General features: G+C 35.1%; 2 protein-coding genes and 1 long non-coding RNA gene across 3 annotated transcripts; 2 read left to right on the forward strand and 1 right to left on the reverse strand.

Annotated features, from left to right (window-relative positions):
* Window positions 1-5,136: 5,136 nt before the first annotated feature.
* On the reverse strand, window positions 5,137-9,045 carry LOC147485275 (uncharacterized). Its single transcript, XM_086574110.1, has 4 exons — window positions 8,859-9,045; window positions 7,803-7,861; window positions 7,359-7,714; window positions 5,137-6,865 (listed from the first exon to the last, which is right to left on the reverse strand). Exons 2-4 carry the CDS (start codon window positions 7,837-7,839, stop codon window positions 5,441-5,443), a joined length of 1,818 nt encoding a protein of 605 aa, XP_086430236.1. The 5' UTR covers window positions 7,840-7,861; window positions 8,859-9,045; the 3' UTR covers window positions 5,137-5,440.
* A 7,327-nt stretch (window positions 9,046-16,372) lies between these two features.
* Window positions 16,373-17,463, forward strand: LOC147485276 (uncharacterized). The gene is made up of 2 exons (XR_015201348.1): window positions 16,373-16,633; window positions 17,150-17,463. It is a non-coding gene; the product is annotated as an uncharacterized LOC147485276 (long non-coding RNA).
* A 3,588-nt stretch (window positions 17,464-21,051) lies between these two features.
* On the forward strand, window positions 21,052-24,168 carry LOC147485277 (UDP-URONIC ACID TRANSPORTER 1-like). The gene is made up of 4 exons (XM_086570670.1): window positions 21,052-21,623; window positions 22,453-22,556; window positions 23,273-23,501; window positions 23,733-24,168. The coding sequence occupies exons 1-4, from the start codon at window positions 21,165-21,167 to the stop codon at window positions 23,877-23,879; spliced, it is 939 nt and encodes a 312-aa protein (XP_086426796.1). The 5' UTR covers window positions 21,052-21,164; the 3' UTR covers window positions 23,880-24,168.
* The last annotated feature ends 84 nt before the right edge of the window (window positions 24,169-24,252 follow it).

Below are 24,252 nucleotides of genomic sequence, written 5' to 3' on the forward strand. Positions count from 1 at the left end.
ATTTACTGACCGAAATATTTGAATCCGTAAAGTCACAAGTACTCCTCACCACTTCTATAGTTGCTCATGTCGCCTTCCTATTTAGCCTACAAATCTTTTGCAGGCTTAAAACTGTATGTAGAGTACTCTTATAAGAGCTGCTAAGTTATTCTATTGTGCTATTTCGGTAGCTAATGGAAGAACCATTTGGAAAAATGGTAAAAAACTATATATTTTTTTGTTTTGTCAGAAGGTCTAAACAATAAAGATCAACAAAATTATCCATTTATTTCAATTTACAAAACTATAGTGAGTTGACTACTAAGAATTTAATATGGACTGACGAAGTTAACTACTTAAGCACTTAAGCCATTAATTGATACTACTATATTTATATATATCTACATAATCTAGTCTACAAGTCTACAACAATTTAACAAATTGTTAACTTCCTATAATGTTATAAGTTTATATAGCTTTTACTATTATGTGGAGAAAACTATAAAAGATTAACATTGAAAGTAAAAAACTTACATGGTTTTTTTTTTCAAATAAGTTAATTTTTTTTTTTTTTTTTTTTTTTTTTAAGTGGAAATTTTATTGATAATAATAACGAGTTTTACAAATAATTATGACAAGTGTGCAACAAGCTGCGCTGTAAGTCCTTTCTGAATTTGTTTTTTGTTAAAGTCAAACATTTAAAGACACATTTGTCCATCTTTAATGGTTTTGAACTCAAAATAAATGATAATTTTATAAGAGCAAAAAGAAAAGTAAAAAAACGTTGGTTTATTAGAATATTTTTTATTAGTTTTTTTTCATACTATTTTTTTTGTTGATTATATTCTCACTATAGTTGTGAAAATTTTAGAAGTGCGGTAGTAGAAGTTTGCAAAAAAGTATTGGAGGGTGCAAGTCCTTATAGTTTGAAGTTTTTTCTAGACAATTAGTTATGTGGTAGTGGAGCTTTTATAATCTCAAGGGTGTGACCTCCCCCACATGCACTCCCCTATATCCATCTATGATATAGTCCAACAATTTCCAAATATGGACCTCACTATAAACTTGGAAGCTTTAAAGCTCAAGAGTATTAGAGGAACACTAGACTATGTGGTCTTCGAACTGATGCTAGTGGTGGTCTCTCTATTTTTCACATTTGCGTATGGAGTTTTATTGTTCATGTATATCCATGACAAGAACTGTGAGAAAAGTGAAATGAAAAAGAAGAAGAATTTATTGGGAGAAGAAGAGTTTACTACATGCTCTACTACTATGTTTATGTTGTTGTTACTTTTTGTTGTTTTTAAGTTTCTATTGTTGTTTTAGTTTTTAATCATGTAATAGCTACTTTTATTAATATCAATCTACCTATATATATTATGCTTTTGTTTTCGTTGCGTTGCATTACTAAAGTTTCAAATTTTTTTTTAGGGAATTAGCGATACCCCCTGCATTTAAAGATCGCTTTTGCGATACCCCCACATTTGAAGATCATTTGCGATACTCCCCACATTTCCAACTTCCGCTAGTCAACAGTTAGCTGACCAAGTCAAACCGACAAAAAAAGAGAGGGAATTAGTGATGCCCCCAACATTTAAAGATCGATTTTGCGATACTCCCCACATTTGAACTCCCTATAAAAATCGACCTAATTAAAGAGTGGAGGTTACCAAAGTACCCCTAGATCCATCTATGCCGCTACCGTCACAGTCGTCCTCCAATATTTTTTATGTTTCTCTTTTTTTTTTTTATTATTATTTTATTATTTATTTTATGGTTTGACTTGGTCAGCTAACTATTGACTAACGAAAGTTGGAAATGTAGGGGGTATTGCAAAAGCAATCTTTAATTCATTAAATGTGGGGGATATCGCTAATTTATCTTTTTTTTTTGTCATATTTCTGTACGTTCCCAAAACCATAGTACAAAATATCAAGATATGGATATTTATCGATACTCAATTTCTTGATATGTATCGCGGATATATCTCTTTCTTTAGGGATATTTGACATTGTTTCACATGCAAATATCGTGGATATATCTAAAATATCGACAAATATCATAGATATTGTGGATATTTATTGATATATCATTTATATTTATTTGAAATATAATAGTAAATATTAAATAAATTTGTTACATATACAAAATATCACCAAATATCGCTAAATATCTCCAAATATCGTTGATATTTGTAGTCTTATATAGCTCTAAACCTATTGTGATATTTATGTATTTTTTTTATTGAAATATCGATATAAATCGCGATATTTTGTACTATGCCCAAAACAATGCAAGTAAAAAAGGTCGAGTGAATAAAAATTAGGGGTGAATTCGGATCGGATAAAGGGATTTCAGAAAAATTTCCAATTTTTTCCGGATGACAATATCCTTTCTAAATCCAATCCAATTATTTTTCGGATGACAAATTTTTTTCCGAATTCAGAAAGTTTGGAAAATAAAAAAAAAATCATAAATTTTGGAATCCGCAAAATACGAAAGTAAATCAGAAATTTAAATTATATAATCGGATTCTCTTTTAAGATAACTATTTTTTATCCAGTTAATACATTTATTTAGCAATCATTTTGAAATGTATTAATTTAGTAAACAAGTTAAACCTTTTAACACGTTCATTCAGCAAAAAAATTCTTCATGTTAATGCATTAATTCAATAAATAGGAAGATGGGAGAAATTGAGACACGTACTAGAATGACAATATTGATTTTTTAAAATTGTGTGAAAGACAATGTTCTACTTCTCTAGGGTTTTTATTTGGTTTGTAAACTATCTGCAATTTTAATTTAGTAACTATATGAAATAGACCGCTATATGTTAAAAATTCGGAAATTAATTCGAAATCGGATCGGATTGGATTTTAAAAGCACATCCGATTCCGATCCAATTATTTTTCGGAAAATTGGATATCGGAACACAAATATCATGACCAAATTTGGAAAAATATCATATTGTAATTCAGAAAATTTGGGTTTTCGGAAAAAAAAGACACCCCAAGATGGTATTGATTATCTTGGAGTAGTGTCTATAAAGTATTAGTAATATACAACTCAATTGTATTTACTCTTTACCAATTACCAAACTGTATAAACATTTTGTCTTATAAGTGTTTTGTACTTCTTACTTATATTCGAGCCTAATATAGATACACTATGTCCTTATGACAGATTTTTACCCTCACGGTGTTTGAAGGTTGATGGGAAACTGTCTCCCAAGTCCCAAGATAGAATAGATTTCCTTCTATAGAAAACTAGCACTTCAATTCTATAGAATCAGCGAACATAATATAGTATTTGACTAAGAATAGAGGGAGAAGAGAAATATTAGAACTCTATGTGATATGGTATGTATTTTTCTCCAAATCCATCCACTATTTATAGGTGAGTGGTGTCTCTTCGAAACAACATAATGACTCTTGGGAAAAAGTAAACAACTCTTTGAAAAGTCACATGTTTCGAAAGGACATACCATTTCGACATAAAGATCTTGTTTGAACCGCCTTTTTTATTTCGAAAGGTCATACCTTTTCCAAGATGATGTTTGTTTGAACCAAATAAGACATTTTGAAAAGCGTCGCGACCTTTTCGGCATAATGCATTGTTTCGAACACCCTTTCCAAAAAGTTTTTCTCACTTTATGTATTGTTTCAAGAGAAACTCATTTCATCTAAAGTGGGATAACTTTGGAGACAAATTACTCATTCATATCTTAATGGATTTGTGCAAATCTATTTTTTTAACATAAATTACCAAATATTAGTTCTATTTGAGAAATTGACAAACATTAGTTGGCTTAATTATGTCAAAATTGTTTATTAATTTCTTCTTTCTTTACTTCCACTTTATACTATATTTTTATTGGCCTCTCATCGGCTAACTATTCAACTCTGGCTTTTCTGCAGTGATTTGGATCCACAGTTGCAGGCAACATTCAAGGAGTATCTGAAAGTTAGGGGGATTGAACTCATTGAAGAACATTTGACAAACTTTCTTCTTCTCCATTTGCATAAGAAAGAGACAGGTCAATAGGAAAATTGGCTAGGTAGACTAGAAGCAATGTTGTCAAAGGATGCATGATCAGATACGTAGAGATAGCATATTCAACTTGTATACTTGGTTGTGAGAGAAAAGGAGCCATTCGTTCTATTGTTTTTTCCAATTTTCTTACTGACAATACTGTTGTAGATTAAACAATTTGTCCTTTGATATAGCATGATTCTAGCTCACCAAATTATTGATCAGCAACAGTGTCACTTTTATAAATATTTATACTCAAATCCTCTCACAAATCCTTTGCCTTTCCATAGGATTTGTAACTCACGCACCATTGCATGGTTGGCAATAAGGCGGTCTCTTTTTCCTTCACTCACTTTACCATTATGGATAAAGTTTAGAACAGAGGTAAAATAATGTTCAAATTTAGAACAGAGGTAGGTCATGTAAATTGAGGTTGTAGTTGTACTACAATGCTCAAAGAAGCTGCTAGTATAAGACACTTCAATGGCTGATTGGGCTGCATTTGCATAAGCTGGACCTATAAGATGTTTTTTCTTTGGAGTTCATAGCTTAGCCGCGTCCAGTACGAGGTTTAGAGATGTATGATTTGCAGCATTGTATGAAATTATTGTTAAGTCGCATGATCTGCGTTTGGAAATGAGACCTTGGCTGTGAGGGGGCTGTATTTGGATATGAGAAGTTGGCCTTTGAGGGGGTTGAAGTATGGTGTAGTGAATTACTGCTGTCTTAAGCGACACCCAACCAGGTCTGAATCTTTTCTTCTCCTCAGTGCCATATATGTGTCGATGGAAATTGGAATAGGCGCCACAGCAGGACAATAAACCCAACACCGTGAATTTCACTCCAAAAAACTAATGGCATGGAAGTCAAAATCTGAATAAATAGGGGTGGTCGTTGCAGAATTTTGAATGATTCTACGTAATGCGAATAATGAGAATGGGAGTGTGGGAACACCTATCAATACACAATTAAAATCCTTTTTTCCTAACAATCCTTGGCGCCTAAGAAGACAATTACTCGAGGTAAACAATTCAAGGTGATGGACAACTTGTTATTTCAGTTGGCAGATGGAGCACAAGAAGCCAATTACTGTTATATAACAATCATATAAGCACCCGTATATGTTCACAAAACCAGGTTTAAGAACTTCTAAGAACCAAAGGTGATTAACAAAGTTACAAGGATCTGCTATATTCCTAGTGTAGTACTATGGTTTACAAAAAATCAAAAAGGATACAGAATTTACATGAAAGAGAATTTGTACCAATTACAAAAACGGAAGAAGAACTAAAGAAGGTTAAACCTTGTGAAACTGGAGTCCAACTCATCCATCCTGTGATTCCAGCATCCATTCAGTAATTCAGACCCCTTGCTCCCAAACAACAAAAACCAAAATGAGCAGTTGGGCATGCACCATACTTAGAGTTTAATCCACCTTAGTTAGTAATTGAACAAGCTGGTATTTGTTTAACTTGCTGTACCCTCTCATCCCACGTTCCTTCGCAAGAGATCTCAAATGTATAATTGACCATCGACCCAATTCAAGAGGTCCAACCAATGCTCCTGACATCACATCATGAGAATGACCACCATCAAAAGATTTAGAGGTCTCTGGGTCATACATAGTTGTCCTGCCCGCTGTATAACACAGCAACTTTGGAGGTTCCTCATAAGTTTTAGCCAACGGCATTATGTTCATCTCATCATCCCAGGACTTAAAAACCGAATCTAAGCTGTAATGAACAAAAGTAGGACCCGCACTCCGTTCTTTGGTCCCATTTGAGGATGACACTGCTTTTCTTTTTCTTTCATACTTTTTGGCAGTAAATTTTGAATTGTTACGGTTGTTAGTAGAAGTGAAACCAAGACCATCCACCTGGTTTGGACGCTTCCTGTTTCCTTTGCTTGATTTTTTACCGTTTTCTGCAGTAGAAGTTACACCAGGGTTATAGACCACTATTGCACCTGCTTGAAGTGTATCCTCGAGAATTTCTGCTACTTCTTTCTGAGTTGCATCATTGCCTTTATGCTTCTTGGAGTTGGTGGCGTTTTTGGAATTTATTGTACTTTTCACCCTCTGTCTCTTATATTTCAAGGTTCGGGTTTCTTTGACTTCAGCTCGCTTAGGTTGAGCTATACTTCTCTCTTGCTGCCCTGCAGATGACTTTAAAAGGTCAGATGCACAGGTATCCGCAACAACCTGGATCTTGTTTTTGCCCGACTGGATTTTCTCTTCTGCTTTCTGCCTTCGTGACTTCAACGATGACTTTCCATTGGCTGCCTTGTCAGTTGAGAAATTTTTGGTTTCTTGGACCTCAATTCCACACTTGGTTACATTTTTCTCTGTCTGCCTTTGCAACAACGAAGGTGACTTCAAAATTTCAGTGTTTCGGGTCTCAGCAACACAAGCTCTTACGGACTTCACCTTTTCTGGTTGATTGGTTATCATCTTCTTAGGCTCTGATGACGAAGAATGCAACCTTGGACCAATTTCTTTCCGAGTAACATTTGACTTTCTGACTTCCTCCCTTTCCATGGGACTTGAACCAGTCCTATTTAATTTTTGCTCATGATCGGGTTGGCTGATTGAATGTCTCATCACATCTGATCTGTCTTCTTCTACAATGGCGCCTGCATGCTGTCCATCAGGCTGACATGTGATCATCTTTTCAGGCTCTAGCAACGAATGCAACCTTGGACTGATGTCTTTATGCGTAACGTTATTTTCTCTGACTTCCTCCGTTTCCATAGGACTTGAACCAGTCATATTCAAATTTTTCTTCTGATTGGATTGCCGAATTGAATGCCTTGTAGCATCTGATCCTTCTTCTTCTACAATAATGTCCGCATGCTGTCCGTCAAAATGAACGAACATGAAAAAAAAATGAGCTATTCGAGCACAAAAACAGAAAAAGTCATTTGAGTAGTAGAGATGGGATGATAAGTTCCAGAGTGAGGCTAAATAAACTGCCAGAATTAGAGTAATCTGGAGTCCTACTTACATAGTTACATCAGAAATCTTGTGAATAATGAAAGAAATAGTAGAAAGCATATTTAATTACAAGGAATTTATGTATTACAAAAAAGCATGAATCACAAGCTAAAAGCAAAATACTGCATTGACATGATAGCAAAAATGTGTACCACATTTTTCATATATTTTATCAGGTGAGATTTCAAAGTCAATCCAGATTACGTCACTAGCTTAGTACAAGTACAAGCAAGGTCATCTACAGAGGGAGGGAAACATCAACCACTAGAAGAGAAGGGCAAAGCCAATTAACAGAAAATTGAATTATTCAGATAGTTGAAAAATATTCTTACGAGGCCTCTGAAATTCAAACCTGTTCATTTTCATCTTTACAGACTTTGCTGATTAGAGCCTTGATTATTTCAGGAATCGTCTGCACAGGTTCTGTATCCTTCACTAAATGAACAACATTATCATTCCCATCGTTCGGGTTGTTTTCATTTTTCAAACTAGATATGGACAACTCAAGGGTCTTGTTCTTTTCACCCAAGACTTCACAGCACAAGTCAATAAAATCTGTGTAGTTGTTATTCTCAGCCCCAGCTAATTCGGTTTCAAGAACTAACACCTCTGCTTCAAGTTCTTCAATGTCAGTGTCTGCCTTTGCTATCAACCTCCTTAATACGTCTGTACAATATTTCCGGTTTAATGCATCTTCTTCCATCTCATCTATAATGCAAATAAAATTAATTTAGTATCAATATCAAACAATAACACTAAGGAGTATTCAATGCCTCAAGGGGTAAAATTGGATTACCTATCATGTAATTAAAACCAAAATCACAGCCGTCCATCTCTGACACGGTAAATGGCTCCCTGGTTAACCAGAAGAGAAAGTAATTAATCGGTAGAAAAAATAACAATAATACAGGTAGCATTCATGATGTACTTTGAGTTTAACAAGTGACCATAAGTGGATCACACAATAAGAAGTTCGCTAAGAAATTTGGAAATCTGAAGGATCAGACCATTCATATATGTGCAACAAAAATGAATTAGAAAAGCACATATAAAAGAAGAAAGACGTAAAATGGCTCTCTAACTCTAACAACAATGTCAGGATTCAAAAAGGGTATATACGGCAGCATTGGCTGACTTAAAGGTAGTCTTAACTCTTATATTCAGATTATTCAGTATTACCTATTTTACAAGTGTTGTCTTCATGGACGTGAGACCATTGAGTTTGTTTGTATCAAAACAATAAGGGGACGAAGTACCAGCGATTACCATCCCATAACCAATGGGCACAGCATCAAAGCTCATGACTCCATTTGACTACAAATTTCCTAAATGACCGGAGCCAGTACCTATTGCAATTATATATAATTTTCACTCTTAGCAGTTCATGATACACATCATATAATTCACAGTTTCGCATATGCATTAACAACAAAACTCAGCATGATATTTTGCGAGACGGCATTATTAACAATTATTAGAAAAATCCAATTAGAAAATATGCAGAATTATTAGCTAAGACAAGTATAATTATTGATTTACCAAAAATAAGTTTATGAAAGATCAAGACATATGAGCTATTACCTAACCCCCTCTACCAGATTAAAAACACATATAATTGGATCATGATTAGGCCCCTTTGGCCCATTCCATACTAAATATGTGAACTACTTGAGTTTTAACAATTCAACCCAAACACAAATGAAACATGAACAAGACAAGGTGACAACACAAACTTAAAACTCAACCACATCAAAGGGCTGCTCAAATGACATGCAACACGGAATATAAACAGACTTCAGCTATAATAAAAGAATGAAAAAGACAGGTTTTGAGGATGATGAAAAGAATGTACCTTGAATTAGTGAGCAGAGCACGAAAGCCGAGAAGAATTAACAGTGGAAAGTTGTTAAAAAAGGGATTTTTAGGGTTTAGAAGAAGGGAAAATGAAGAGAGAGAATGAAAATGAGTGGAAAGAGAGTTGGACTGAAAGAAAAGAGCGGCAAAAGAAAGTGACGAGTGTGTAAAAATGGACAGAGCTCATTTCCTCTGTTTTCATATAAATGACAGAAGGAATGGCAGTTTTGTGAATAAGGTGTGGAAATGAGGGTGTTTTGTTTTGAAAGAAACTTCGAATGGTCTTATTATGGAAGGTGTTTTTCACTTTCCAGGTCAGAAATAGCGCGTGATTTCAAAGTCTAATTTTGTTTACCAAAGAAATTAATTAATGTCGTGAAAACTTCAATTTTTACTATTTTTACATTTCTTTTTTTGTTTTTGAATTTTAATTTTACTAATTTTACCATGTATCGAAGACAGTCAAACAAGTTTGCAACTTGCGTCTTGAACACTTTGAGTATAAGCTAGGTTAGTTTACCAAATATGACTGATGGAACTTGTATTATGACGCGTTTTTACATTTGAGACCAGTTAGTCAATTGATTGTAATGGAGTCTTATTCAATAAAGATAAGATAGACCTATTTCACTGAAAGACAATTAATTTTGTTTTTGACCATTTGTATGGTCATTTAGAGATATGTGACGCTCTTACCTACTTATTTAAAGAGCGGGTAAGAGTGGACTCATCTCACTAAATATATGTAAATTTTGCATTGGATAGACAAAATATGTTCAAAAATAAAATGAAAGAGTTGTGGAAAATACATATATGGCACGTAAACAAATTCATGATGTTATTGCACACACAATTTATATATTATATATGTTATTCTTTTTGTAGATTTGATGTCAAACATTTGAAGAAAAATTACAAAATTTGTAAAATTCATTTACTCAAGACGTGTTTGCAAACCAAACAAATAGTAAAATGTTAGAAATAAACAATTAGTTTTGTTTTTGAAGTTAAGAAGACGTTTATAGTCATAGTTACTGGAAGAGACATCCTATCAAGTACGTGATGTGCACGCAATCCACATAGAACGACTCTAGATCGATTACAAGAACACGAGCACTTGCTCACTCGATTGACTTTAGATCAACATCTTGTGGCTGATTATTCGACTCCATCTCGTGACATAATCTCCTACTACTTTCATCATTACTATCATTAGCATTACATTTCCACCCGTCATAACACCCAAATCATTACAACTATTTACCATAATTACATTGTTCTTACCATTATTACGTCATATACCAGCTCAAACAATCTAACGTCTAGAGCTACTACACACGTGCTCATCTCAATCTCACATCTGTCCATACCATCACACGCTGCCTTTACTAGATGTACACCCCAATGTCTATAAAAACCACCATTAGAACTACATTGGTTTGATTTCAGCACTCCTGGTTCTACTCTCACACACAACATCTTCTTATTCACGAAGAGCAACCATTTCCATAAACCAAAATCACCCCTTTATTCATTCAACCCCTTTATTCATTCAAATTAGAGGTAAATCTTAAATTATTGATGTAATGTTCTATTAATCCCATAGAATAAAATTAGATATTTACAGTTACAAATGTTATAGATATTTACAGTTACAAATGTTATAGTTATTTAGTGTGGGTGTGTGACCATGCTTGCTTACTGCCCACTTGTCCAAAGAAATGTCCTCACTCCTTACTAAATCTCACAAACTTTGTGAGTCATTCCAAAAAATCTGTGAAGACACTTAAGCAAAATAGTTTCTTACACCTCCTCTAAGAAAAAACAAATTGACTTATATATATAAAAAAGAAAGACACTTCATTTTTTGTTTCCAAATATTTGTAGTGACAATTATATGGACAGTTCAATTCATTTGTTTGTCCTCCTTCACTACCCAAACTAGTGAACAAATAAATCTAAGTAAATAGTTGATATGGTGACAATTATTGAAAGTTCAGTTAACATGTGAGTTCGAATTTTGTTATCACTTCTCACAAATCAAAGCATTCTTTCAGCCAAACTAGTATTTCTAAAGTATTTCCAATTTGCATTCTCTAGTAAAAAGTAAAAGCTTAGGAAGAATTTTGGTTAAGAAGTGAGGACCACCCAGATTTTTTGCCGAACCCCTGGTCGTCGATCACATGGTACCATTAATCAACTTCTATTCCTAGTTCTGTTCTTTTCACTCCACACGGCTTGTTTGTTTTCTTAATAAGGCGTAGAATTAATAGAATTTATGAAATAGCAATTAGTCCTCCACGCATGACTACATGATCACCTGATACAACATCAGACTTTGGTTGGCGACTGGGCTTTATGAATTTCTCCATTCGTATTCTGTCAGCTTGCTTGAGTTGAACTAACTTCATGACTGCCCATTTCTATTTGGTGCCCTGGATGACCATTTTCATCATGTATATATAGTAATTTTTCAAGAAATTGATTGTCATGGGGTCAATAATTAAGTGTTTTTGAGTTAGGTTTGGAAAGTTAAGTAAAATGTTGTTTGTTTTCTGTCTGTCCCCCCCCCCTACCCTCTTCTTCTTCACAACTTCACTCTCTCCCCCAGCCGACCTATTCCGGCCACTACTCCCCTGTTCACGCACACCCCTCTTTACTTGCTCCCTCTTCCATGACTCTCCTTCGCCTATAACCCTCCTCAACCAAACCCAACTCTCTCTCTCTCTCTTTCTTCTTCACCCTCCGCTCACGCCCCCACTGCATTGCAGTTATCTTATATATAAAGCGGATACCAGATTTCCCAATTAGTTCCCGTATTTCCGATTTTACACCAAAGTTTTTAATGGGAAGGGTACCGGAAAGTTAGATGTACCACTTATTTTTGTTCTCCGCATAAAGGATAAATCGGTAATCTTATATATAAAGCGGATACCAGATTTCCCAATTAGTTCCCGTATTTCCGATTTTACACCAAAATTTTTAATGGGAAGGGTACCGGAAAGTTAGACACCACTTATTTTTTGTTCTCCTCGCATAAAGGATAAATCGGTAATTTACATTATTTCCCAAGACTATAAAACTCAACGTAAAAACAGTAAAACACGCCATAGCTTCCCCAATTGAGACAAAAGAAAACGGTTCGTCGCCTCTTCGCTCACCAATACCCCCACACTCCCATTCCCAAATTAACATTAAAATCGAAATTCCTTATGTTCTCATTCTACTTTCTTCCCATAATTTTTTTTTTTTCACCGGTAATGGTTTTTTTTTCTATCTTATTTCCAATCAAACTTATCGCAAACCAATTTTAAAATGCATATGTAGGGTTTTCGTTTCGTTCTTATCGTTTAAATTTCAAAGGTACGAAACTTTTTGTTTCTCTTGCTTCCTTCCAGAAGGAAGGGAAAGGAGTTGGAGCGATGAAAGCGCGAAACTTGAAAACATATATCGTGTATTGTCAAGGGTATTGGTCAAAATGGTTAGTTTTTTTTTTTTTTTTTTCATTTTGCAGTTACATTAAAGTTTTGGAGTGCTTGGTCTGATTTCGTTTTTTCATTTTGCAATTAAATTAGAATTTTGGAGTGCTTCGTCTCATTTCATGATTTAAATGGGGTTGTATGATGTTAATTTTGCATTTCTCTTTGTATAGAACCTTCCCATTCAACTAAGTAATTTTGAAACCATGTGCGCAAGTTTCACATATAGTGACCGGCCGACTCACTATTTGTGAGACTTCATCTCTACGGTGCTTGCTGAGTAGCTACTAGATATTGACAACTCAATCCTTCTTTTATGAATTTTTCAGGAATGATCTTAATGTTTTATTATTGTTTGTTTGTTAAAGGATGTGTTGGCTATAGTGATGCCATAACAAATGAATAATGTAATGATTTTTTAGAATGTTAAATCTCAATTGAGTTGTCTTGCTTATGAATGCTTTTGTTCTTCAATGCTTGGTGTGGGTCAATGATATGCTTTAAAGAAAATTTCAAATGGAGTTTGGTTGAATGGTGCAGCTTGAGTGTAAACTTGCAACAGGCAATGCGACGGAACTATTAGTTAGGACTGCCACAAAAAAAATGGGTAGTTTGAATAAAATCCTGGATCCACCCCTGAACCTCATTGAATTTCAATTCTAAGTTTATGACCCATTATTTGTGCTTAAATATAAAATGGGTGGTATTACTATATGCAGGTTATTAAGGAAGTTCAATGTTTAGAAAATAGATTCACGCTTAAGACGGAGAATCGTTTCTATCGATTAGCATTGGTGTTCTCCAAAGCGACCTCATTGAACTTCAATCTCCTTTACTTTGAACTCTAAGGTGCATGATTAATTTAAATAGCATGATTAATTTTTTTTTATGAGTGGATTGATTTGATTGGTAGTACATAGTGTAACTTGGTTAGTTGTACATCTTCCTAATTCTAATTGGGGTGGGTTGAGTGAAGTGACATGATCATTCCCAAAAAGAGTATATACAACATTATAGCAGAGTGCAAGACAACTTTGCTTGCAAACATTTGGGAACTTACGCAGTTATGCGGGTGCGAACCGGTACAAAGTGGTAAACATCAAGGTTTGAATTGGATCGAGAATCGATAAATCAGCCCAATGTGGTTACCCCTGTGTCGCTGCTTAAAGGTTGTTAACCTGAATTATATTTTTCTGGTCCCGACTTTCTTTTCTTGGTTAATGTCGGTTCTTCTGCGAATGGAGTTGGATATTCGTGAGCTTTATGCAAAACCATGATCGCCAGCAGTTTGAGTTTCAACATTTTCCTATGTCGTATCTTCGCTTGTGCTCACCATGTCACAACATTATGGATTGCAATCTATGGTAGCCGATAATTCTGTGGATGGCCCGAGAACCAGAATCGTGGTGAGGAAAAATCCGAAAAGCAAATACCACGCTATTTGTCTATCCGGAAGTTCCCGCCAACATCCGAAAATGAAAAAGCCTTAACGGGTTGAGATTGCCATTAAGCGCAGGTCACGAATACTTTTCTTAATGGGGAACTGTGCAGGAAATAAACACAAAGACATTGAAAACTATGGAAGAGAGTTTTTCTTTGAGCGAGATGTGAATGAAGAATCCAAGATTTCTATCAATGAAATAGAGAAGACTCTTATCACCGTGGATGGAAACACGCCGTCGAGTTGCAATTCTCGAGAGAGGGAAAAGGATCGTAGTGACCCGGACTATGACCGCAGTTATGGAAGGTAATTACTTCTATCTTATATCTCTAAGTCGAGTTTACAACTTGCCATGTTATTAATGGACTATTTAAATTGCAAATATATGTCAAATGCCTACTACCCAATCAGAGTTTCAACTTGGGGCCTTACAAAATTACCACAGTTTTCAACCTCCGTTTGTGCAATTATGAAAGGCTGGTTTTCGCAACATGGCATGTTGCCAAGGTCTCAAGCATCGCCGGCTACATGTCTTCTACTCGAATATGGGCCCATTTGGTGCTCATGGAGTAAATCGAGATATCTCGAATGATGTACACAGCTCGGTCATTATGAACAAGTTCGACATGCTTTGTTTTCCGTGTGGGGACCGAAGTTGCAGAGTTTCGTGTGTACATTTAGTTTAAGATAACAACACAAGTATGCAAATGGTGCATTTTCCATTTGATTTGTCCATTTTTAGATCTTAGTCATAAACTAGATCGGATGGTGTGTAAGCCACCTAATCCGGCAGACCTCCTTGACATTCTCGCCGTCCCCCCTCGAAACCACCCCCAACACCTTATTTAAGCTCCATTCTTTGTTCTCCAATTGGCATAACAAAGGATGAAGTTAACTCTTTTACGTGGGCTACTCTTTTCTTGTCACTGCTTAGCCTTCCTTATCATTGCTCATGCAAATCGATTAATTATCTTGATAAACTAATCAACTCGTGGACATCGACACAGTCCCCACCCAATTCCGGTACATGGCCTGAATTAGAAACCAACAATGAGTCCTCCCAAGTGTACATTGGTCCACGGGGATGGGTGATGGAAGCCGATAAAATCAATGCATTACCCGCCAACCTGAAGGAGTAGATTTTGATCAAGATTCTCGTTATGTGACCATGGATCCTACAAACGGGAAGAGCACTATTTTATTACTTCATGGAATCTCCCCAGAACTCTTCATCAAACCCTCTACTACTATGGCTCAATGGAGGTACTACTGAATTTTTTTACTTAGTATATTCCAGTGAACCAATAATCAAGAGAAAATACTCTTACTTGAATGAAATATTTAGAATATTACTGAAATAATACATTGGAAATGTGGTTTTCCTTTTTGTTGGTCTGTAGAGCCAAGATGTTCTTCCCTGGGATATGGGGCTATGGAGGAATTAGGACCTTCGAGTCAATAGCGATGGAAAAACTCTTTACGAAATGACTTTTCTTGGAACAATGGTAATTAGTTAATTTCTCAATGACTTCAATTGTCGCATGGCGAGTTGTTGGACTTTATTATTGAGTGTCCGAGAAAAAAATTTCACTCGCAACAAACTCTTTAATCACTTAAAAGATTATCCTACATATTCTGTACCAAAAATTTTGAGCCTACAATACCGAGGAATAGCAGATTTTCATTAAAACTCTGTGCCAAAATACATTGCAGATGGCAAATGTGATTTTCCCGGCATCTCCAAACCGGAGTTGGGTATTCGTATTCAAACACATCGTCCGACTATGATAATAGTGGAGATGAGAGAACCGCAAAAGATGCATATGTTTTTCTGGTCAATTGGCTTGAGAGGTTCCCTTAATATAAGACCGGGAGTTCTATTTAACCGGTGAGAGCTATAGTGGTCATTATGTACCTCAACTTGCATACCCAATCCTTCTCAACAACAAAACACCAATCGAGACTCAAGTATCAATCTCATAGGCCTCTCCGTATGTTCACTTTACATTGTCTCAATTTTACTTTCTTCGCCATCAACATTAAAGTTTGATCTATCGCTGAGATTGATCCATACCTTCTAATTTCATTAAAGTTGATTTACTTTAATTTGTTCTTTCTGATTGGTAATGCATTGATCAACGACTATGATAATAAAATTGGAATGCTTGATTATTTGTAGACTCATGCTCTAAATTCAGATGAGACCAATATGGCTATTCATAAGTACTGTGTCCCGGATTTTAAAAGTAGCCAGTGTTTTAATTCAATAAGCCAAATTGGTGCTGAATCGGGAAGGTTCGATATTTACAACATATATGCTCCACTATGCCATGAAGATGAAATCAATCAACTGGATCGGTGAGTTACATTTATGTAGACTAAGTTATGATGTGTAGTTAGACAGTTAGATTATATAAAGGCTAACATAAGGTCAGTAGAATGGTTATTATTGTCGTTTTTATTTAATTTTTTAATTGGCCTGAACCAGATTCACAATTTTGATCCGTGCACCGATAACTACGTCAACGCCTATTTGAATCTTCCCCGAGGTGCAAAAGGCGCCCATGCAAATCTCACGAAAATGGTACAGTTGCAGGTACACCTCAAAACATTAATACTACTGATAAATTAATCAGTACATAAAGTGCAAGGCCTTTTTTTTTTCCCTGGGTTTGAATTTTCTAGCAGCAAAGATTTGTAAAAATACTACAATCATGCTATTGCCTCATTATTTATCGGAAGAATTGATAACGTAAAATTGTGCGATGGTCTAGGCTGGCATGACAGCCCAACAACTATACTACCAACAATCAAACAGCTAATGGCGAAAAACATCGGTGTTTGCATATACAGGCAAGTTCAAAATTTTGTACAAATCGAAGTCCATTTTGAACCTTAAGTAGCTCTATCTTTTGAGGGGTCAGAGAAGCTGACTTTTCTTGATCGATATGTAATCCCCTAGCAATGAGGGCATTTCCATAGGCAATAACCATTGAGAAGGTCGTAAGTTTGTCGAATGGATTTAGAATTGTTTCGTATATATATATATATCTGCATCTGAAAGGGGCGAGTCTCGAGGAGTGAATTTAACTCTTGAACTGCAACTTTGAATGAACTATTGAACGGATTAAGCGTGAGATGTCATTAGATGGACATCTTTAAGGAATGGATTTGTTGTGGTTAAAAGGAAAAAAAATGGAATAATGAGGTGCCTAATGTAGGTCTGTGTAAAGAAAAATAATAGTAAAAAGAACCGTAATAATGATAAAAAAAAGGTTTTTACCATGTATATTATGATCGTGGATGGCTTTCATTTGAAAGTTATTTATCTTTTCTAATTGTGTTTACGTCGTTGTTTGTGCCATGCAGGCTCCATTCTATCACCAGCCACTGAGTCTTGATTACTCCCAAAATTACTAGGAGACTGGGCAATTGTCTATGTAACAATCTGTATGAGAGTACTTAAATTTTAGTTTGTCATCGAACTGCCGGTACATTGTGGAGCATGTTATATTTTTGTTCCAATCCTAGATATTGTTTTGTTTATGTTATTTTTCTTCCCAATGGCTGGTGGACTTACTGACATTGCTATTATAGTGTGTATTAGTGTTTTGGTTTCCATCTAGGAGTTCTCTTTTGCAATGCAATTGTAGTTATCTGCACGCCCGTGTGGCACATGTTTCGCGTTGTTTTAAATTTTTCGCATGTCGATCATCTTCTTGAGCTTATTATTCATTGAACCGTTTATGTATTTTGGGACATTTGTCCCGAAGATTGCAAAATCCAATATTGCAGTTGGATACGTTTCCAATTGGTGGTGATAGGGGGTTGGGGGGTGGATTGAGTGAAGTGACATGATTGTTCCCAAAAGAGTATATATAGCAATATAGCAGAGTGCAACACAACTTGGTTTCCAAACGTTTGGGAACTTACACGCTTCGCCGGGTGCAGACGCCACACAAAGCGGTAAACAGATAGGCTTTGAATTGGATCGAGAATCCATAAATCAGCCCAATGTGGTTACCATGTGCCGCTCTTTACTAACTACCAACTAACGAACTTGCAATAAGATCAAGTTTATTGTGTGTACATTGGCTTATGCTCTACACACATCTAGGCTCATTCCAATAAAAACTTGAGATAATAAAAGGTAGTACAAGTATTCTTTGCATACCATCATTTTAAACCAAAAAAATTTTAGTTCAGTATAGTATAGCTAGACATAATGTTAATTAGCACTTAGGATGGGGTTATTATGCCAATGTACTTTGCATCCACTAGAATGGTATTTGTAAGGCTGAAACTATGGTATACAATGTTTACTTGGTCTATATAAATTTTAAAATACCAACACACCTAAATAGCTAAGTTAAATGACAATGCAGTATTGAAAATAATTATGACTACCTAAATAGCTAAGTTAAATGACAATGCACTATTGAAAATAATTATGACTACGCAGTTAGCCTCATGAAGATGATTATGGCAGTATCAACCCGTTATAAACTTGATGAAATATCTATGGATTTCTTTAATATATAGATAGTTAGGAGGTGGGGTGTTGGTAAAATAGAGACTCTTTCAAATTGTTTCAATGTCAAAATTATGTTAAGTAGCACTCATGGGGTAGTGGCTTTGGACGAGGTGCTTGGATGATCTGTGCCAGTTTTGCATACTGACCTTCATCTCCAAGTTAGTGCAATTCGTCTAATTTTATTTTATTTTATTTTTGTGTTTGTTCATGTGTTTCGACGAACAACAGAGTCGGCCAATCAGGTGTACACAACGAATGACTGATATTCGAAGAAGACATCTGCGTAGTAGATTCGAGTCTCAATATTTTCTTCTTGCATGTGTAAGTGTGATGTAGTTTTTAAATTTTTTGCACTACTATAAATAAGCTAATTTTTTGTACTACTTTTTTTCCTAGCTTGAAAGTTTCTTCAGTAATGTAATCAAACGATGGGAAATTATATCTATGCCAAAAAAGATAAAGCATAATACAGAAGACAGAATAAGCAGTTTACCTGATAACATTCTTCACAAATTTTCACCTTAGTAGATACAAAATACGCTGTGCAAATAAGCATTTTTTTTTTTGGCTGAGTGTGCACAATGGATCACGCTTTTAACTCCTCTGAACTCCTTCATTATGCACTCTGTCAAAGTACTACATGTGGAGTTGGGTGATAATAGTATTTTCATAATGGGGACCAATAACCAATGCAAGAATTGATTAAAGGATTGTGCGACTAACGACAGGGTGAAACAAATGTAATTCAGCGATGCGACTAGCATCCATAATTTCTTCTTTTTTTTTGCTTCCATAGAGATGATTTGAAAAAAACACAATTTCGTTATTTGAATCATTCAATCTCTATACACATGAAATGAGATCCACAATATATTGAAAGTTTTTAAATGATAATCTTGCCACATAGACATCTTCAAAAAAGCTTTTACTTACACATTCAATCACTCCACATATTATATCCAACTTAATAGCTCTATAAAACAATTATCAACAGAGGCCAATGTATTTTTTTCTAATTGTTTCTCAATGTGATCATTTCTTTAAAAAAATGCATTTGTTAGCTAGCTACAACTTCTTTCTCTGTCCAAACTATCTGCTTTTTTAAACCGACCAAAATATATTATATTTAAAGCTTTTAAATGACAATCTTGTCACATAGCCATCTTCCTGAAAGCTTTTATTTACACATTCAATTCACTCCACATAGTATATCCGCCTTAATATATCTATATCTATAACAAATATTTACAGTGTCTAATATATTTTTCCTAATTATTTCTGAATGTGATCGTTTCTAAATAAATAAATAAATAAAATTGATTTTGTTAGCTAGCTACAATCTCTTTTTCTGTCCAACCTACCTACTTATTTAAACCGACCAAAATATTTAAAATGACAAAAAAAAAAAAAAAAATTTGATGGATTCGCTAGATCATTATGAAGACAATGATAAAAAAAAGTTATTATTCTTGCATTTTTTTTAGATATTTTATTTTTCAGTGTAGAATAACAATTATGTTGCACACCATGATATAATATTTTTATATCTTATAGATAGTATACTCATATGAATCTAACAATGTTCCTCAATCACATATAAATGCTCGACAAGATAATTACACAACCAACAGTACAAATATTAACTTCATCAACATAATACTTATTTTTTTGGTAAATTAGTTTGTGGCATATGCACTGATATTGACTAAATTACAGGCGGTTAAATACCTCTTCGAATATATTTATTTCCACCATAGCAGAGCAGCAGAAAGCAAATCGAACAAATAACATAACTAGCGTATTGAAGTGTTCTTTTTTTATTGAAGTTTTTGGACAGACCTCGACCTATATTAATCGAAAACATATTACATAATATATCAATTCAAACAAATGTAATATGTTACTATTCTAATTTAGATTTGTTCATTCCTTTGATTTTCTCCACCCTAATTTTCTTTCCTAGAACGTGCAACGCACGTACCCGTTTACTAGTTCTAGTAAATGCTAATAAATGCTAGAACAAACAAACACGCTTCCCATAAAGATGAACCCCACCCTAAAAATAGTGAAAATTCGGCGAAGGTTGTCAAATCCATTTATCAAGCCGTGTGTTGTAGTGTTGTCTGACTAACTTGATAATCAAGTGAGCGGTAGCGAACGTTTTTGAGTTAGGTTTGGAAAGTTAGGCAAAATATTATTTGTCTTCTGTCTGTCTGTCCCCCTCCCGTCTTTTCTTCTTCTTCACAACTTCACACTCTCTCTCTCTCCAGCCGACCTCTTCCGGCCACTACTCCCCATTCACGCACACCCCTCTTTACTTGCTCCCTCTCCCATGACTCTTTTTCGCCTATAACCCTCCTCAACTAAACCCAACTCTCTCTCTCTCTCTTTTCTCCACCCTCCGCTCACGCTCACACCTTCACTGCATCGCATTTATTCTAGTAAATGCTAGAACAAACAAACCATACTTCCCATAAAGATGAACCCACCTTAAAAATAGTGAAAATTCCGCGAAGGTTGTCAAATCCATTTATGGAGCCGTGTGTTGTATTGTCTGACTAACTTGATAATTTGGCCCATGGGCCTTAAAACGTGCTCACAAAAAAAAAAAAGGGAATTGATGACCAAAATTTCAACTGTATATTTTTTTTTTGTTGATGATTTTGTGCATGCTCAAACAAAACACCACCTAATAAATTGAAAATAATAAAAAATAAATAAATAAAGTTGCACCACGTACACAAAAAAAAAAAGAAAAGAAAGATGAGAAAACAGGACACATGTACCTGCTTCACTAGATCTTAATGCAGATCTCTTCTGCAGAAGAAAATCTTGCAAAACATCCTAAAAATGGCATCACAGACAGAAACACAAAACAAACAAACACTTTTCATATCATCATTAATAATCCTATGGTATTCATCAAACATAGGTGTTCTTCTTCTAAACAAATACTTACTATCAAACTATGGTTTCAGGTTCCCTATATTTCTGACAATGTGTCATATGTCAGCATGTGCACTTTTCAGCTATGTTTCTATTGTTTTAATGAAGATTGTACCTCTTCAAATGATTAGTTCTAGAACTCAACTCTTGAAAATATCAGCTCTGAGTGTTGTGTTTTGTGCTTCTGTTGTTGGTGGGAATGTTTCTCTTAGATATTTACCTGTATCTTTTAATCAAGCTGTTGGTGCAACAACTCCTTTTTTTACAGCTTTGTTTGCTTTTTTAATCACTCTTAAGAAAGAAGCTTGGGTTACTTATGCTGCATTGGTTCCTGTCGTTGCTGGTGTTGTGATTGCAAGTGGGGTATGTTTATTTCTTTCTATAATTGTTCAATTTTGTATATTTTAGACACCCTTTGTTTTGATCTTGGTGAATTTGATCTGTTTAAGGTGTATCAGTGATTTATATGTTAGATTGGGCTATATGATCTTTTAGTTTTTTGAATGGTTGAGTGGCAATGTATCAGCTTTTAGGCATTTAGGGGGTTTCGAACCGATGGCTTTGATATTGTTGAATGTGATTGGTTTAAGGTTTGGCAGTGTTATAGATATTAGAAAGACTAGTTCAATTGTGTATTTGCAACTGGGAGATATTCCATTTTTGTTTGATGTAGTCTTAAAGTTCAGTTGCATGGTATGTGCAATTTGCAGTCAGATATGGAAATGCTTTTCCACATGCACTGCGAGTTTAATGATCTCGAACCTGGATTTCTGTGTGGTGACTGTATTATAATCGTGTAAATTAGGCTGGTATTGGTAGGCCAGTTTCATGTATCCTTAAGATGATCAGGGTCATGAAAAGAAGTGGAATTTTTGCTTTCAAAGTGTCATGAAAATAGTGCAAAGATGGACATGTTAGTACTTAGTAGAGCTAGGACAGATGAGTATCTAGCAAAATGTTAGCTGCAGTTAGATGTGTAATACACATTGGTTGATGTCTAAGTGATGGTTCTGTTACACGTGTAATTAATTGAAGTATATATGTACTGTATTCCTGTTTCTTCTATCCAACAATTTGGTTGTTCATATGCACATACAACACGTCTTTACATTTTACTGCGTGTGATTTTATTTATTTATTTATTTTTATCTTATTCCAATGGAACTGTAATCTGAGACTTTGTTGGTGACAGGGTGAGCCAAGTTTTAACTTGTTTGGCTTTATCATGTGCATCAGTGCTACTGCAGCAAGGGCCTTCAAGTCTGTTCTTCAGGGTATCCTGCTTACATCTGAAGGGTAAATAGTTGATGTTGTCTTTACAATTTCATCCAAGTCAAGTTACCTGAATACACATTGCTACTTTTAGTACCTTTAGGATTTCTGATAATTGTTGATTTATCATCTTGGCCGGTCAAATGTTTCAGCTGAACTGCAGATTATATGTGTGTGTGTTCAACTGCATGTATTTGACTCATCTAGTTATGATTAAACGAATTCAAAACCTGCCTTACGCAAATTGTAAGTCAAATGCAGACAAGCTGGACTTCATATTTATAAATTACCACTCCACTCCACTGAGCTGTAAGCAACAATGGACACCAAAGATACTGTAAGTACAAGGGATAGGGTCACACGACCACCTTCCCTCCGGGGCATTATTTTTGGAAACATGAACTTGTGTCCTTTAGGATCTCCTGTTGTTGGCTTTTAATATCATGTTGATTACCACAGTGCTCCAAAGCTCCAGCTGGTGAGAAGCAACAATGTACTTAAAGAGACCACGAATACAAGAAGCAAGAACATGACAACTTCATGGGGATAAATTTTGTCATGAATAGAGTACCCCGTGATTTGATTTAATTAATATCTGATAGCTTCTATGAATCTTGTACTTCATGAAGTCATATATATGCAATGTGTTCATCCGTTCACATAATTCTTGTTTAATTTTTCAAATTCAATACAATTTGTTGTTTGCAGAGTTTGTATATAATATTTTGTTATATTTACAGGGAGAAGTTGAACTCCATGAATTTGATGTTGTACATGTCCCCGATTGCTGTTCTAGTTCTGTTACCTGCAACACTTTCGATGGAGGCTGGTGTGTTGGATGCCATCATCTTACTATCAAGAAAACATAAGTCAATGTGGTTTCTTCTTTTTGTGAATTCTTCAATGGCTTATTCTGCAAACTTGACCAACTTCTTGGTGACTAAACATACAAGTGCCTTAACACTGCAGGTCTGATGCCATACAACTTCCTTGTATATATTGTTATCATCTATGGCTAGCATGGCTGACTACTAAATATGAATCTTATCAAATCTCATTTGTGATTTAGATTTTCCTTTTTCTTTTATGCATGTAAATATGCTTTGGTTGTGGTTTCACGTAAATTTATTATTGGCTTCATAACGAACTACTTTTTCAGTGCTTGTCTTGCCATTCTGAATTTTCTCATTTCTGTATTAGGTATTAGGCAATGCAAAAGGTGCTGTAGCAGTCGTAATCTCAATAATCATATTTAGGAATCCTGTCACTGCTGTCGGAATAGGTGGTTATTCTTTAACTGTCATGGGAGTCGTTCTTTACGGAGAAGCAAAGCGGCGGTTCAAATGAAGAACACGATTCAATTTTTGTATTATGAAGGAGAGGTTAGCAGACACACTGAGTAGTAGATTCTCCAATTCTTTTCACTGATCAATGGAACAGAATTGATCTTCCTTCTGTTTCATGTATTAGTGTCATACGGAAATTTTCGTTAATAACATGGTTCTATTTTGTTGTTGTTATATTTAAATGTATTTGATCTTTATGTATGCTTCAGTCTGCTAACATCGTATTGTTTATATATGGTGTTAAATGATCCAGTTCATAATCAGATCCGAGTGTGAACATGATTTATTTATATGGTCTCTGCTCACAGCTCAATGCTGATAGTTCATCTTTCTGATGAGATTACTGATTAATCGCAAGGCAGGACAATGCTAGC

Source organism: Coptis chinensis, chromosome 7, assembly GCF_015680905.1.
Source record: "Coptis chinensis isolate HL-2020 chromosome 7, ASM1568090v1, whole genome shotgun sequence".
Lineage (NCBI taxonomy): Eukaryota > Viridiplantae > Streptophyta > Magnoliopsida > Ranunculales > Ranunculaceae > Coptis > Coptis chinensis.

Bases quoted from the DNA above. Each gene is read 5' to 3' on its own strand.
- LOC147485277 (XM_086570670.1), top strand. From the start codon at position 21,165: ATGGCATCACAGACAGAAACACAAAACAAACAAACACTTTTCATATCA. The intron at 22,557-23,272 runs GTAAATAGTTGA...TTATATTTACAG, and splicing joins ATCCTGCTTACATCTGAAGG to GGAGAAGTTGAACTCCATGA. The intron at 23,502-23,732 runs GTCTGATGCCAT...TTTCTGTATTAG, and splicing joins CAAGTGCCTTAACACTGCAG to GTATTAGGCAATGCAAAAGG.
- LOC147485275 (XM_086574110.1), bottom strand. From the start codon at position 7,839: ATGGACGGCTGTGATTTTGGTTTTAATTACATGATAG. The intron at 7,715-7,802 runs GTAATCCAATTT...TTTGCATTATAG, and splicing joins TGGTTTTAATTACATGATAG to ATGAGATGGAAGAAGATGCA. The intron at 6,866-7,358 runs GTTTGAATTTCA...TTTGACGGACAG, and splicing joins GTAAAGATGAAAATGAACAG to CATGCGGACATTATTGTAGA.